Raw genomic sequence first — 15072 nt, forward strand, 5'->3', positions numbered from 1 at the left:
GGGGACATCGACTGACTCGACATGCAGTCCTGCTCATTGTGTCCTTCACTCAAACAGTATAAAGAAATTCTGTTGTGGTCAGAAAATGACATTTGGTTGTAAAAACCCAGAGGTCTTAATCGGAATTTGGTATGGTGCAAAACATCAAACTTCTAATAAAGCAGTGTTCCTGAAGTAAGCAGAGTGCACAGAAATAAGAAACTGAGTTCTCTGGCGCCTTAATGTAAACTAGTCTGGACATATCCGGCTTGAGGAGCCTTGCAGCATCTAACAAAGCAGTCACGGTTCCATGCTGTTTGTCAGAAGAACAGCTGCGCTGGGACACTGGTATAGATGAGGAAACTGAAAGGAAGGACTCCATTAGAAAAACAAAAATGTGGGATTTTTAAGCAAACATTTTTGGCATAACAAGGTTGACAAATTCACCAGAAAAATATTTTTTACTGTTCATCGAGGCCAAAACTGTCTTTGCCGATGCATTTATGGAGCAAGTTGCTCTTTATCAAATAAGCCTTTGCGATTAATAGGTTAAACCTATGTGGTCAATTTGGTTTTATGGCAAACAAATGACCCCTCTTCTCATGCGTTACGGGTTCCTATTAATGTGCAGATATGTCAAGTGTTTCATAAATATAGACACGCTCATGATTAAAAGGGATGCTTACCCACCTATTCTGGAGGCCAATGGCACTATTGCAATCTTTAAAAGGGTGCCAAATCATGAAAATAGACACATACATGCAAACACTAACCACAATTCCACACAAGTTCCTCAAGGAAGCAGGCCCACTGAAGGTCTCGGAATAAGCGAAAGAGTGAGCATCAAGATGCAACATACTTCTGGAGGTGACTGTAGAGAAGAGAAAAACAGTGATTGAAGTGAATGGTGCATCAGCGAGATTCACTCACCTGCTGTCATGAGACCTGCAGACTGTACCGGCACCACAGTGATGTTCTGGGTCACAGAAGCCTGGCTATGTGGGGCGAGATGCTCCTTGCTGTCCTGTGTCTCCATGGTGATGCCTGCAGGCATAGACACAGAGGTGGGCAGGGAGACAGAAGTGGGAACAGTGAGGAGGGTTGGGTAATGAGACCCAGCCAGACTGCAACCTTTCTCTTGCATCAACTGGTCCTTCACCTTGTTGAGGAACATTGAGTTCTCAATCTGGAAAGAGAAAACGAGTAGAGAAGTTGAGAGCCAGGTAGGAGACAGGCTAGACTCTTGGCAATGCAGTTACAGCACAAAGTCTCGCTCTCAGGCACCACAAAAGAACATTGCAATTTAGGCAGGGCATAAAAACACTGCAGCTCAAACAGTGCAGCAACAACATGGACCTTCACCACAGCCGTATCTCTCCTCTAACCCCATGCCAGACCAACAGCCACAACTACTACAACATTCGATGCGTCTCAGTGCTCATACATGGTTAGGAAATATTTCACTTTTAGCAACTTTTCCTGCATAGTTTCTATGGGCCCCTCCCCCAATCTGTTTACTTTGTTTATAAACCTGTTCTGCCTTCAAGCTTCATTAACACAGCCTTTTGCTAATTTGTTATGGGGCAACTGATCAGTCCTTCAGACTATCAGTACTTGGAAACTCGGTTTCCTTTTATCTTTGACATTTATTTAACTTAACATTACACACAGCATCTTACAATGCAGTACAATGAGGACACTTATTACCCTAGCCTAGCCCTTAACACCTGGGATTTTTGTTTACTTTTAGATCTGCCTAAAGACAAGTTGGTGGCAGAAATTCTATTTTTACCATGTTGGTTTTATTTCTAGTGTGCACATTTGCGTTAACCACATATGACTACTAAACGTGGCTAGTAACCCAAAATGGCCAAGCCACGCGATTTTGACTGGTTCTTTGGACATATTGTAGTTTGGCCTTTTTCCTACCCAGTCAGGAAATCCCATGCACTTGCCTGGGAAAGCTGCTGCTTTCGCAGGCTACATCTGCCTATGTATGTGGCCCAGGAAGTGGGTGTGACTGTTTTGTCCCACTCCACAAGTGTGGTTTCGAGCGTCTAGGTGTGGGACATGAGTGAAACCAATAGTTGTCCCTGTTTGGAGAGTTACCAGATGTTTGAATGGTGCAGAACCTTACCATTGGTGAGCTTGGACTGGATTCCAGGCTGGATTTTGGATATGAAGAGGACACCTGCAGCCATTTCTTCAGATCCACTTGGGAGCCAAGAATCCCTTGTGCAAGAACAGCCGACTGACTCCTGAAGAGGCCTTGCATCCCTTCCTGCGTGTGGCCCTGTGAAGCCCTGTTGGACTACCAGATCTGTTAAGGCCCTGTGCAGGGTTTCAATCCCTGGAAGGAATGGTGGGACCAACCAGTCTCAACATGTTGTTGAGGATATAACCAACCATGGACCACCCAATGGACTGTTGAGCTCACCAGTGGGCTACCTTGTGATAAGTCAAGGGTCCTCGTTTGCACCTGGAACTTTGGTGGTTGCCACCTTGTGGCACATGTCACCTTCCTGCTGCATTTAAGCATCCCAGCTTTAAGGGATCCTATCCTGGAAGGACTTCTACAACCACGCCTAGAAGGATGCCCGATATCGTCTGTGTGCAGGGCCGTCGCTGGAACTCTCCATCCCCCCCATCCTGTAAACTCCCCGGAAGAGTGCAGCAGCGCTGAATCTTGCATTCAAGGGTTCCACCTTGCTCCTAGACCTGACCGGAAGAATCCTTGCACCCCCAGTTCCTGGGCACCTCTCACTGGAACCAATGTTTGTATAGATAATCTAATTTACTGTGAATGTCCCTTCTGTGGAAATTGCAGTCCATACGCTTTGAAAGCAGGCATCAAGCCACCCAGCAGAGAGACAGTGATGCACAAGGATCCCAAAACCATACAGTGGCTGTGCTCAGGTACATGAGATTGTAGGCGGCACTCCTGGGTTTTGACATGCTTGTCCGTTTACCCAAAAACACTTCCTTCCGAAGTCAAGACTAGGAGTACAGTAGAAAAGGCTCAGCTTTTGATAAACTGTAAAGACAGGCTCACAGGTTATCACTTTTCTTACCCTAAAAGGGTCAGGGATATCGGCATGTGTGCCTGTGGGTCAGAAATGATTCTTTGAGCATTTCCAAACACCACCTCTTTGGTGAAGTAGAGATTCAATGCAGATCACTTCTGTCAACATTGGGTACAAGGGTACGTTTGGAGCTCTGTCTCCCTATACCATCAACCCAAGTCTGGGACAGGGGCAGAGTGCATAGACAAAGATAACTATTTATGTAGAGCCCTGTGTGAAACTCAGGGCAGTCCTCGCCTAGAGCAGCATATAAAGGATCCCTTCACTCTGCAGCCGTGTGTAGATTTGGACCACACAGTCAAGGTAAGCAAGACACAAGAAAACAACAACCAGAAGTGGTAGTACAATCTCCTGTAATGTCTCAGTTTTATGGAAAAGTGATCAGAGCAGCTCTCGAAGAAGTAGGTGAAGAAGAATCCTTCCCCACTACCCATCAACCCCATGATGTCCTGAAAATGAAGGTGTAGGGAGAAGAGGACTCCAGTGATTGCCCATTGGTGCACCCACAGAATGCAATTGTAGGATTAGCACACCATAGCGCAGGCCTTTGAGTAGCTCCGAGGTTACAAATTGCTCCATGCAGGCAATGGACAGGAAATATACTGGTGGGGGTGGCAATTCCTGCGCCGTTCCCCCTCCTAGTGAAAGCTACAATGCATATCAATACTTGCCAAGTAGTAGGCACCTGCAAGTTGCAGGTCACCCAAACACGAGCGCAGGCCATTGGCTGTCCATGCAATACAGAGCACATTTTAAATGTTGCAAAAGGCAGATCAACATCACCATCTGGATAATACACCCATTTAGCAGCCAGTGGGATGTATTTCAAGAACTTTCAAGTCCGTCAAACCCTACCATTCCTTTTCTTCCTGGAAATTGCTTGATCACATTTTGGGTTTCCTTCATATAGCGGTTTCAGGGTTCGAAATGGCCAGTAGCTGGGAGCAATTTAGCTCCTGCTTGTAGCTCAGAAGAGCCTACAAAACTTGAACTCAACAGCAAATAAGAGCTACTTTTGACTCCCTAGGACAACTCTTACTCTGCAAAGATACCTGTGAGCGACATTAACTGTGTTTAGGATGTGTTAACATTAGAACACGTGTAGAGTGCCTTTAATGCATAATAAGTAATATATAATGGGCAAAAGCTTGCAGTGCATGAATAAGATGGATTTGTGACTTGCAATGCATTAGTTACTGGTTCCCAAGAGGCAGCTCCTGGATACACAGGACCTGCTTTTAGCTCCTGCTCATCAAATACCTATTTCAATCCCTGCTTTTTCTATGTACTGGCCTAACTACCGGAGCCTGAACACCAACATTCTAGTTTGTGAAACATGCCACTAACTTTAACACCCTAAACTGTAGCTGCAAAGTTCCTTCAGCTAAAGGTAAAGGTATTCAGCATAATTTTATTCTGGTTGAAATACAATCTAAAGTCATGTAAACAACCATTCTAGGCTTTCCCAATTTGCTACTGAAAAATAAAAATCCATGCTCAATATATTGCCTGTGCTCTTGGTTAATACCAGGTTTGACCGACATAAAAAGACCAAAATGTTATGCAGCTGTGCAAAACTGGATGTGTTTGAAAACTTTATGGCCAGCCCTCCTCTTGGGAGTCAACCAGGACTACTCTCAGGTATCAGGAATGAGAGCATGCAGGGGTAATACAAACTAAGTCCCATCACTAAGAAACAGACCTCCACACCAGCTTACTCTCACCATGAGCTACCACATACATAAAAGGAAACCAGACCTCATTACAGGCAGACGCCAAGTATCTCACAAATACCCACAGGAACAAACACCAGCACACACTCCGGTCTAATCTTTTACGAGCAGCACACCAAGACTCAACATTGTGACATCAATCCGCGAACAAACATTAGCACCTACTGCAGTTCATCCTCTCCAAATACACCAAGTGCAAACTCAACTCTGGCAGCACACCAACATCCCCTATAACCTAAGCACATTCCTCTTGCCAAGAACCACACCAATAACTAATGAAGCACACACATCAAAATCAACTTCTCGAAGAAGCTTTGCAATGTCCACTGCAGCCAACACTCATTGCTATTCAGGGTACTGCAGCAAACACCCAACCTTGCAGCAAACACCCAACCTTCTATGGCAGTCCCAGAGTCTACCAGCGACATACTAACATTCCCTTCCATCCCCGCCTCTCCCAGCAGGAAGCGATGTAGGGACTTTTGTTGAAACGCTTGCTGTGGAGAACTCGGGGCTCCCGCAGTCCCGGCCTCTCCCAGAAAGAGGTGATGAAGGGAGCGATGTAGGAGTGGTGGCTGTGGGGAGCTTGCAGCTCCTGCAGTACCAGCCTCTCCCAGCAGGACACACTGTAAGGGGAAGGGAGTAAGACGCACATCACAATCAGGAGAGGGGAGTAAACAGGAAAAACAGAAAATGACAGGAGCCCTCAGAGACAGAATTCTGGCACTGACGCTCAAAAGATTTGGTAGGGATGAAAAGGATAAAATGTATTAAGAGGAACATAAAGAAGTAAGGTGTGTACTGCATTCCAGGGGGACAGAAAAAAAAGGCAGCTTTGGTCCCCAGCTTTGGCAAACAAACTTAATACAACCCTTATAAAGCGCAATCCATCACAACCAGTACTGGAGTGGATGACAGGCAGAGCATGGTTTCTCGAGTCATATCTAACCCAGTCTGCCCTAGGTGATCTAACCTCTGCTCTCTGGTGTGGTCTCAAACTGTTTGTGAAAAGCTTGCAAGATTTCTGCTTATTAACACTGCATGGTAGGGGCGGGTCATAACTACATATGAGGAGTTCTCTTTTCTGTGTTTGACGTTAGCACATCTGAAGGAACCTCAGTGAATACTGCTACATGTGGGTAGCAAGGTTTTTGATCACAAATTTGCATCTTGAGTGAGATGTGTCACAACAGGCTTCGGATTTCCCCACAGGGATGGAGCTGGGCAGCATCCATTTTATCACTTGGTCTCCTCAAACAATTCCAGAAGGTCTCCCCTCTAGCCATCTTGAAGCATTAGGGCAACCTTCCAACTTGACTGGAGCATGTCAAGGACTTCAGGTCAAAGTGGAGCAGATATCTAAAACAATGGCCGGTTCAACCCCAAGGTGAGTAAAAGCCTGGAACCCAGTTCATATTTATGCAGCTAAGTGTTTGTTCTCTCCCTGAGTCACAGAAAAGTAACCACCTAAAGCTGGGGCACTTTGAGACTACAAACGAGGGGCAGGATGAACACATTGGGTGGGTTGTGTGTGCTGCAGAAGTGCATGACCAAGGGAAGTAATATTACAGTGTAATTTTGCTCAACTATGTAGTGTTTCCCGAGTTTTCTGCTAGACTTGACAACACTTTGACATAAAGATAACATTTTGATATAGCTCTCCCGGATTCTTAGTCTGTTTTTGACTTACAATAATCATTAGGACCCCCAAGTACGGCAGCAGAAAACAAAGTGACCTAGAGCATGCCCAGAGATTTCCAGTTAGAGGTAAGCACCATGTTTGGTGTGAAGAGAGTAAGAAAGCAAAGACCAAATGAGATCAAATGACAGAATAGTGAATAATGTCGGACCTGCAAAGGCATACTTTGTCTGGCCAAGTGCCCACCATGCAGTATGGTGACAGAAGATGTTGCCCTGCAGAAGTAGAAGAGAAAGGGTGGTGAGGGTTATGGAGTGCAGTTAGACAGGAGCACCTGACCGCCATGCAAGGAGGTAGGTTAGGGAAGGCAGGATGTAGGGGGTAGGAAGGAGGGGCAATCAAGTACACTGCAGAGGCGGGGGGCATCAGATGTGGCACTCTGCTGAAGGGAGAGGGGGGTGGTGGGAGGGAAGAGGGGATTTAAGAAGGCTTGAATATATAAGAAGACGTGTAGCCAATTTCTCTGTTGAAAGGCTAAATGAGATGGGGAGAAGCTAGGGGAAGGTGCTGCAGCTCCATTTAAAGAAAGAGACATACAGAGGAGGGAACCATGGAAAGAGCAAGATAGAGCGAATGAATAAGAATACACATCTGCCAACAAGAGAGAAAGCAAGAGCCTTGCACACTAGGTGGTTGGAAAAGGAGGCTGGCACACACAAGTGTGAGAAAAGGGGGCCGTTTGCAGACGTGGGAGAGAAAGGGTTAAAGGGTGAAAGTTGAGGGTGGAGCGCAGTATGGCAACAAGGCCAGTAGCCTGCAGGAAGAGGAAGCTGGCAGCTTGCGGGTTGAAAGTAATTGTGGTGGTCTGCTGCCTCGGGGAAGGAGAACGATAGGTTCAAGTCAGTATGGCTGAACAGTAAAAAGAAAAAAAGGTGGCACAGGCAGCAGCAGAGGGTGAGGAGATGGAGAAGCTTGGCATACTGTAGAAGGCAGAGCTGTGCATGGGGGCATAGGAGAGATAGGACACGTCACCATGCAAAGGGTAAACAAATTGAGAATGCTGGAACCCTGAAGAGATTAGGTGTTTACACTCAGAGGGGGGGCCAAAGATGAGAAAAGGATAGGAAATAATTTCCTGCACTGCAAACATTAAAGAAAACAGAGCACTTTTTACAGAGGAAGGAGGCTGATACTCTGCAAGGGGTTGGTGGGTGGAAAGAAGAAGAAAAAGCGTTCCAGTATTGTACAACATGGAAGGAGGATTAAGGCTCATTTAAGGGGGCGGGGGATCTTACAAAAAGGAGTTCAGCACACTGAAGAAAAAGAGAAAGGAGAGGGCCTTGCAAAAGGCGAGGAATGAGCTCGTACAAGGAGGGAGGGGAGCAGGCCGAACTGTAGGAGGGGTGAGCCAAGAATAAGGTCTTGCAAAGGGAGCAAGGAGTCCATTCTACAGTGGGAGATGGGGCACATGTAGTACGTAGGGACCTATGTGCACATTGCACAAAAGGAGTGAAAACTAGAACTGTACTGCAGAAAGGATCAGATGCAAAGAGGAAGAAATCCCATGCTGCAGAGAGGGAAGAGTGTCTTTGCTGCAGGTGACACACTGCTGAACAGAGGACACTACGGAGAGAAAGAATGTGTCACCGTGCAGACGGACGTGAAAAGAAGAGGATCGCTTAGGAGCACAGCAAAGGAAAAGAAAGGAGGTAGGTACCTAAAAGAAGGGAAACAGGCCTCCAGAAATATGGATATGGGAGAAACACTTACCTGTCCTGGAACTGTGGGGCCCGCCTGCCAGAAGTATGAGGAGGAGTTAAAGTGAGAGTCCTCCATCGTGATCTGCAGAAGAGGGGAACAAATGCATGTCACACAATCTTCCTTTCTAGCTGGCATTTGTAGCTTTCAAACTGAAAACTAGAGACAAAACTTCCCACCTAAAACTGCCCAATTGTGGCAAGTATGTAAAATCCTGCCACCAGAAATCAAAGACCAGCATTGACATTACATTTTGGTGGCATATGCATTATATGGGTAATTGGCCATTCGCCACCATGATGTGCTTTCATATTTTTCCACGCATCATTATACCACGTAATGCCATAAATAAACCTAGGTAGCAGCAGAATTTGAAGGTTTATGTTATGAAAAAAATACACCATCGCCAGGCATTGCCATCAAAACCATGGGTACTTGGGCTGTTACCATCCAGTACCCATGCAATGTACAATTAGCACAACTGTTGGACAAAAAGTCACATTTCCCTCTCCTTTTGCTAACTCGGTTAGCCCTCTTGGCCTTTTGCTGGCTTTGTGTAATCGCAACATCTTTTTGATGAAAGGGAAACTTGTAATCAAGTCTCCATAAATGAAGACAATTTACAAGTATCCTGGATTATGCGCTCCAATTCTTTTTATTTACGATTTTTAATTTGATACAATTTTGTAATACTCCGGATCAATCTGATATTTATTGAAATTTGCATTCTCTTGTCTGTAATTTATTCATTCAATGATTTGTTTCATTTGTATATTCAATACTGCCTTTGAATAAGATTCTCCAATTTCCATTTTCTATTGTTGTCATGAATATTCAATGTTGTCTTTATTTATGTTCCTCTTATTTGTATTCCCTCAACACGTATTTCCCCATTATTTTTAATGGTTCTTCAGGAGGGGCTTCAAAGTTGTAATCCAAACGTAGTTTCGAACAAAAGACAAAATAAACATGTTGGTCTGCTCCATTTAATAAGTATTTGTTATACTGGTTTTTGCAATATGCTTACTCTAACGTTGTGTATTATTATGAATTGTGCAAGATAATCTTAAAGACACTCACTTGCTTGCTTCTTTTACTTTGTGTGCACAGAGCTTCGAATTACGGCTTGTGACAATTTTTCAATTTTGTTCGAACTCGCTCTTAGTATGAAAAATAAAAAAAATGTATATTCTGGAGCTCTGGTCTATTTCTTGGTTTCTAATTTCTGGTGTGGCTATAATCTGCCAATATTTCCTTACCCTTGTGATATTTTCATCATTTCGGTTTGAGTCCTGTGAATTTGTCGGCATGATAACCTATTTGCAAATTCTTAGACGGCCGTTATTTATGCGTGACGTGGTGACCCTGACGCGTTGCTATCACATGCTAGCGGCATCATGTTGGTTGCCATCTTGGATCGGGTTTGCTTTCTGTCGGATTGATGTATATTCTTTGGACATGTCCGTTTCTACTCTGATTTGATGTGCATGTTTTCCCAATGTCTGGTGTACGTATCTCAAATGCCTGCACAAATCCATTTATGAATATAACGATCAGTATAATAATTATTGGTTAGGCTTGTGATGAGTAATGGTAACAGTTGGAGAACAGAAAGGGTCAACTTTTCTACTACATCTGATTATACTTTCATGAACATAATATACATATGGTATTTACAGTTCTTTTGGTTACAGGAAATGACCCATTTCTGTGTCAAAATGTAATCCTGTAACAGCTATCGATAAGGCAGATCCAGGTGGCGGGGTCCAGTCAAAGTTAAGAATACAAAGATTCGAAACGAAAAGGATTGAAAAAAATGTTAAAATGACTTTTTTGGTTTCGTATAGGAAAAACTTGTGGTATCCCCCACCCCCTCCCAAAAAAAAAAAAAAAAAAAAAAAGAAAAGGGGCACTAATTATATATATATATATATATATATATATATATATATATATATATATATATATATATATATATATATATATATATATATATATATATATATATATATATATATATATATATATATTTTACATCCTTTTGGTTCAAAAGTATTGCATTCGATCCTTTTGTATTCAAACCTTTCACTATGAACCCCAGGTGGCCTCTCGTCTTAAAGTTTCTCTATTGCCGCTGCTTGGTGGCCTGTTCATATGTTCCAATCCAAGTATTTGATCTCATTGATTTGGTCTTGCACAAGTTCTTGTTGAAAATGCTGTCCCAATGAGAGTCTCGATTTTTGATTGCCCTTAGGTGTTCTGCAATTCTGAATTTTAGGGGGTGTCTTGTGCTTCTAATGTATATCTTTGAGCATAAACATTTGCTGGCATAAACTAAATATTTGGTGTTAGACTTTATAAATTGTAACACCAAATATTTAGTTTATGCCATCAAATGTTTATGCTCAAAGATATACATTAGAAGCACATTATGCCCCCTAAAATTCAGAATTGCAGAACACCTAAGGGCAATCAAAAATCGAAACTCAAGATATTCATTGGGGCAGCATTTTCAACAAGAACATACACAAGACCAAATTAATGATATCAAATACTTTGGATTGCAACACATAAACATGCCACCAAGAGGTGGCAATAGAGGAAAAACTTAAGACGAGAGGCTACCTGGATCTGCCCTATGGATAGCTGTGTCACAGGATTACATTTTGACCCAGAAATGGGTCATTTCCTGTAACCAAAAGAACTGTAAAATACCAAATGTATATTATGTTCATGAAAGTAGGATCAGATGTAGAAAAGATAGCACGTTCTGTTCTCCAAATATTACCATTACTCATCACGAGTCTAACCAATAATTATACTGATCGATATTCATAAATGGATTTGTGCAATTGATCCATTATGCAACATTTGAGATACGTACACCAGACATTGGGAAAACATGAACAAATCAGCATAGAAACTGACATGCCCAAAGAGTATACATCAATCCGACAGAAAGCAAACCCGATCCAAGATGGCAACCAACGTGATAACCCTAGCATGGGATAAGCAACGCGTCAGTGTCACCACGTCACGCATAAATAGCGTCCATCTTAGAATTTGCAAATAGGTTATCATGCTGACAAATTCACACGACTAGAACCGAAAGGATGAAAATATCACAAGGGTAAGGAAATATTGGCAGATTATAGCCACGCCAGGAAATAGGAGAATCTTATTCAAAAGCAGTGTTGAATATACAAATGAGACGAATCACTGATTGAATGAATACATTACAGACAAGAACATGCAAATTGCAATAAATATCAGATTGATGCAGAGTATTACAAAATTGTATCAAATTGAAAATCGTAAATAAAAAAAGATTGGAGTGCATAATCTAGGATACTTGTAAATTGTCTTCATTCAGCATCATTCTATTGGGCAGCCTCAATAACAACAAGTATCCAATTTGTGCGGTCCCACAATAACAGGCGTTAAGATCACCAAGAAAACTCGCCATCAGTTGTCTTAAGGCTGCACCATCAGTATTCAAGTCTCCATAAAGGATGCAATTGTTCTAAGTATACTGCCCAAAGTAGCCCATATGGCTACCAGGATGGAGCAATGCAAAGGTAATCCATTTTGTCACAGGGTAGGGTCCCCACAAGAAGATGGTGTTTTAGTCGCACAGCCTGATGGCTGGCTAATCATTTAGCTGCACAATGTTGCATTGATCACTCCAAAATGCAGGGGGCCATTCAAGTCTAACGGTAACTAACCGCCTAGGTGTGCTTAAATGTCTAACAGAAAAGGGGTCGACCTTTATTATAAAACAGACTTGCACCAAAGCATTTCACTATCCCCCAGGCCTCCAGATAAGGTGGGTAACCAGGCCTTTTTACGCATGGAAATCTTGTAAATACGCCAGCTTTATCATTTTCCTAGGTACATTTACACACAGGTTTAGAGCAGAGGGCATTGCAAAGGTCAGGTTACTTGACAAAAACCAGAAGGCTTCTTTTGATGTTTATCTACATGGATGTAATTGCAAGCCACCTCTGAAAAAGAATGCATTTCTCTGAAGCCTTTCAAAAAAATAAACTGCACGCTGATAAAAAGAATGGTTTCTTTGCCTTCAGCTTCAGAAGCACTGTGCAGGTTTTCCTAGAATTTTAGGATTGTATAACTAATAAGATGGAAAACTAAGTTGCAATTGAGAATTCATTTTTAACAAGTTATGCTTTTTTTCCAGTGAAAGCAAACCAGTATTACATAATTGTATTTTTCAAAGTTCCGGTGCTGTGTGCATGATCATGCGGAGGCAGATCATTTTTACACTTATAATTTAATTTACACTCCAATTATAAAAACAGTGTGTAAAATTATGACTTTGCACAGTCTAGTTTACATCCATTCAACCTTGCAGTCAATGGGGCACACTATAAATGGTCAGTGGCAGCAGAGTCTTTGCTCAAGGGTGAGTGATTGTCATTAGACTGATCACAGGCGTTCTAGCTTCTCAAATCTTCAGGACTACAATTAAAACATCCAAATCCTGACTCTCAAGGAAGTGCAAGCGTTGTTCAAAAACAAATTAAAGTTAAATTGGTAAATTAAATAGAAACTCAGCAAAACCTGTCCCTGTGATAATCCAGATAGGTATTTAACTTTATGTAGCGCTTCATGAATGGCTCGTCATACATCTTGGTACTGTGATTATTATACCTCAGTCAATATTCAGTTAACCAACCTCTGAAGGATGTTAGCCAATAAGATAGCTCAGCCAGCTGAGCACTCGTTGCTGCAATCTGTGCGTGATCTGTAGGCTGCGGGTTCGAATCCCGGCAAGTCCAACTCAGCCTTTCATCCTTTCGAGGTCGATAAAGGAGTACAGACTTCGGTTTGGTCGTAATTGTGATAAATATGTTCTATGCACAGCGCTTTGCCAAAAGAGCAATATAAATAACCATTTGATCACTAGATTAGATATAGAATTTAGCATGGAGTCCTTGCCTCTCTGCACCGTTGTATCCCAGCACTGGCATACCATTAGGTAGTAATAGCTCCAGGAAATTAGGACTGAAACATCAAAAGACAATTGTGCTATCGAATCTCAAAACACACAATACAATTCATGCTTGCGTTACTATATAATTGGCTAGGTTTTTGTGATTGCAACATTTAAATATATACAGGAGAGATCAAATGGCCACAAATAATGAAAGGTATTGTCACAATGAAGAAAACTGCCGTATAGTAATGATTTCCATACAGTTTTTGCACACATCGGCTGGACGTTGCATATATTTTACACGTGTAAAGGAGAAAATTAATTTTTAATCTGAAAATCACATTTACTCTCAAAGTTTAAAAATGGAGAGTAAAATACTCCCATCTCCAAAATCTTATCTGGAGCACTGACTATCCCTAATAAATAAATCCTTAAACAAGTGTATGCAACTCCTGTCTAAAAGAGACTAGAATGCCCTCAATCATTCCTAATCAAGTGAGAATGTATGTGCAACAAAAAGGATTTGAGAAAACAAACCCAAAACCAACACGTAAAAACTATTTCTTGGATTTAAAAAAGAGAAAAAAAAAAAAAACTTCTACCCCATACATTCTGAGGGAAACTGTTCTGGCACCCCAGGAATCTGAAGGGTCCAACAAATTTGACAAATTCTCCAATATAGGTAGACTGGTTTCAGCAATCCAATGATCTGCTAGATTCATCAGGGCAAAACATTTAGCTTCGCAGCTGGTCTCTCACCCCGCCCCCCCCATCAGCCACAATGTTCATGAGCACTGATATTTTGAATACAAAAAAGAATATACTTAATACCACCTAATAAAAGTGGCAGAAATCACAATCCAATTCCATTTTGCTTTGTCCATGTTGAGGACAACTAGAATACTTCCCAAGGTAGCATCCAGTGCATGGTCTTGTGGGCTGAAAACAAACCGGTGCCAAAAAGAACAGAAATGTGACAAAAACCAGGGAGGCTAACATACCAACTAAACTTATGGTATACAGGGAAATAAAAACATTAAAAAGGTGAATTCTTTTGTTTGTAAGGAAGGGGGAATAGACGTCAGTGTTCAACCAAAAAAAATAAATGCAAACAATCATTGAGGCCATTACTAGTGTGGTGATGAGTTACATTAAGTGAAGCTGTGGATGCGTGATGGACTTAAGGTATGCTCTAGAGCAAGGTTGTCCAACATACGGCCCGCGGGCCACAATGCGGCCCTCCAAGCCATTTCATGTGGCCCGCGAGGCTGTACAGACAACATTGAACAGATAAAGAAATAAACCGGGCCGTGGGGGAGGACTGTTGCTGCCTCTGCCACGGCCTGGTTTATTTATTTATTTGTTCAATGTTTGTTGGTTCCGTGGACCCGATTCATTTATGTATTTCTGCATTGCAGTATATTTGCAGTAATTTATTTAATTGCAGCAATTTATTTATTTCTGCAATGTTGGGTGGACCCAACATTGCAGAAATAAATAAATCGGGTCCACAGACCCGGCAAACATTGAACAAATAAATAAACCAGGCCGTGGCGGGGGACTGTTACTGCCTCTGCCACGGCCCAGTTTATTTATTTGTTCAATGTTTGTCGGGTCCGTGGACCCGATTACTTTATTTCTGCAATGCAGAACTAAATTGATTAATCGGCTCCACAGACCCGACAAACATTGAACAAATAAATAAACCGGGCCCTGCTCTGTAACTGCCTCTGGTACCCCAAGCACCAGAGGCAGTTACAGGCCACGGCCCGGTTTAAGGGGCGCAGAGTATGCGGGTGCTCCGGCCCCCCCAGGCCGGAGAGAAGAGAAGCAATATGGATGGCCCTTTGTTCCATCCATACTGTGTCTCTCTGGCGGCCCAGGTAAAAGCCGGGTAAAAAACAATGTTTAAAAATTATGGGA

At 42.5% G+C, this 15072-nt stretch overlaps 1 protein-coding gene across 5 annotated transcripts in view; it reads right to left on the minus strand.

The window, feature by feature from the left end:
* The window catches only part of ZNF384 (zinc finger protein 384), a 386393-nt gene that overhangs the window by 308379 nt on the left and 62942 nt on the right, over positions 1-15072 (minus strand). For 2 of the 5 annotated variants that reach the window (XM_069650656.1, XM_069650658.1), the window contains exons 2-4: positions 8205-8276; positions 5230-5421; positions 910-1165 (exon numbers count right to left, since the gene is read on the minus strand). In XM_069650656.1, coding sequence (XP_069506757.1) covers positions 910-1165; positions 5230-5421; positions 8205-8270 — 514 coding nt within the window. In that variant the 5' untranslated portion in view covers positions 8271-8276. Of the gene's footprint in view, positions 1-909; positions 1166-5229; positions 5422-6645; positions 6673-8204; positions 8277-15072 lie in introns of those variants that run through there. The other 3 variants (XM_069650659.1, XM_069650660.1, XM_069650657.1) reach the window with 2 other exon arrangements.

The sequence above is a fragment of the Ambystoma mexicanum genome, chromosome 3p, assembly GCF_040938575.1.
Source record: "Ambystoma mexicanum isolate Mex_15411 chromosome 3p, UKY_AmexF1_1, whole genome shotgun sequence".
In the NCBI taxonomy this organism is placed as follows: Eukaryota; Metazoa; Chordata; class Amphibia; order Caudata; family Ambystomatidae; genus Ambystoma; species Ambystoma mexicanum.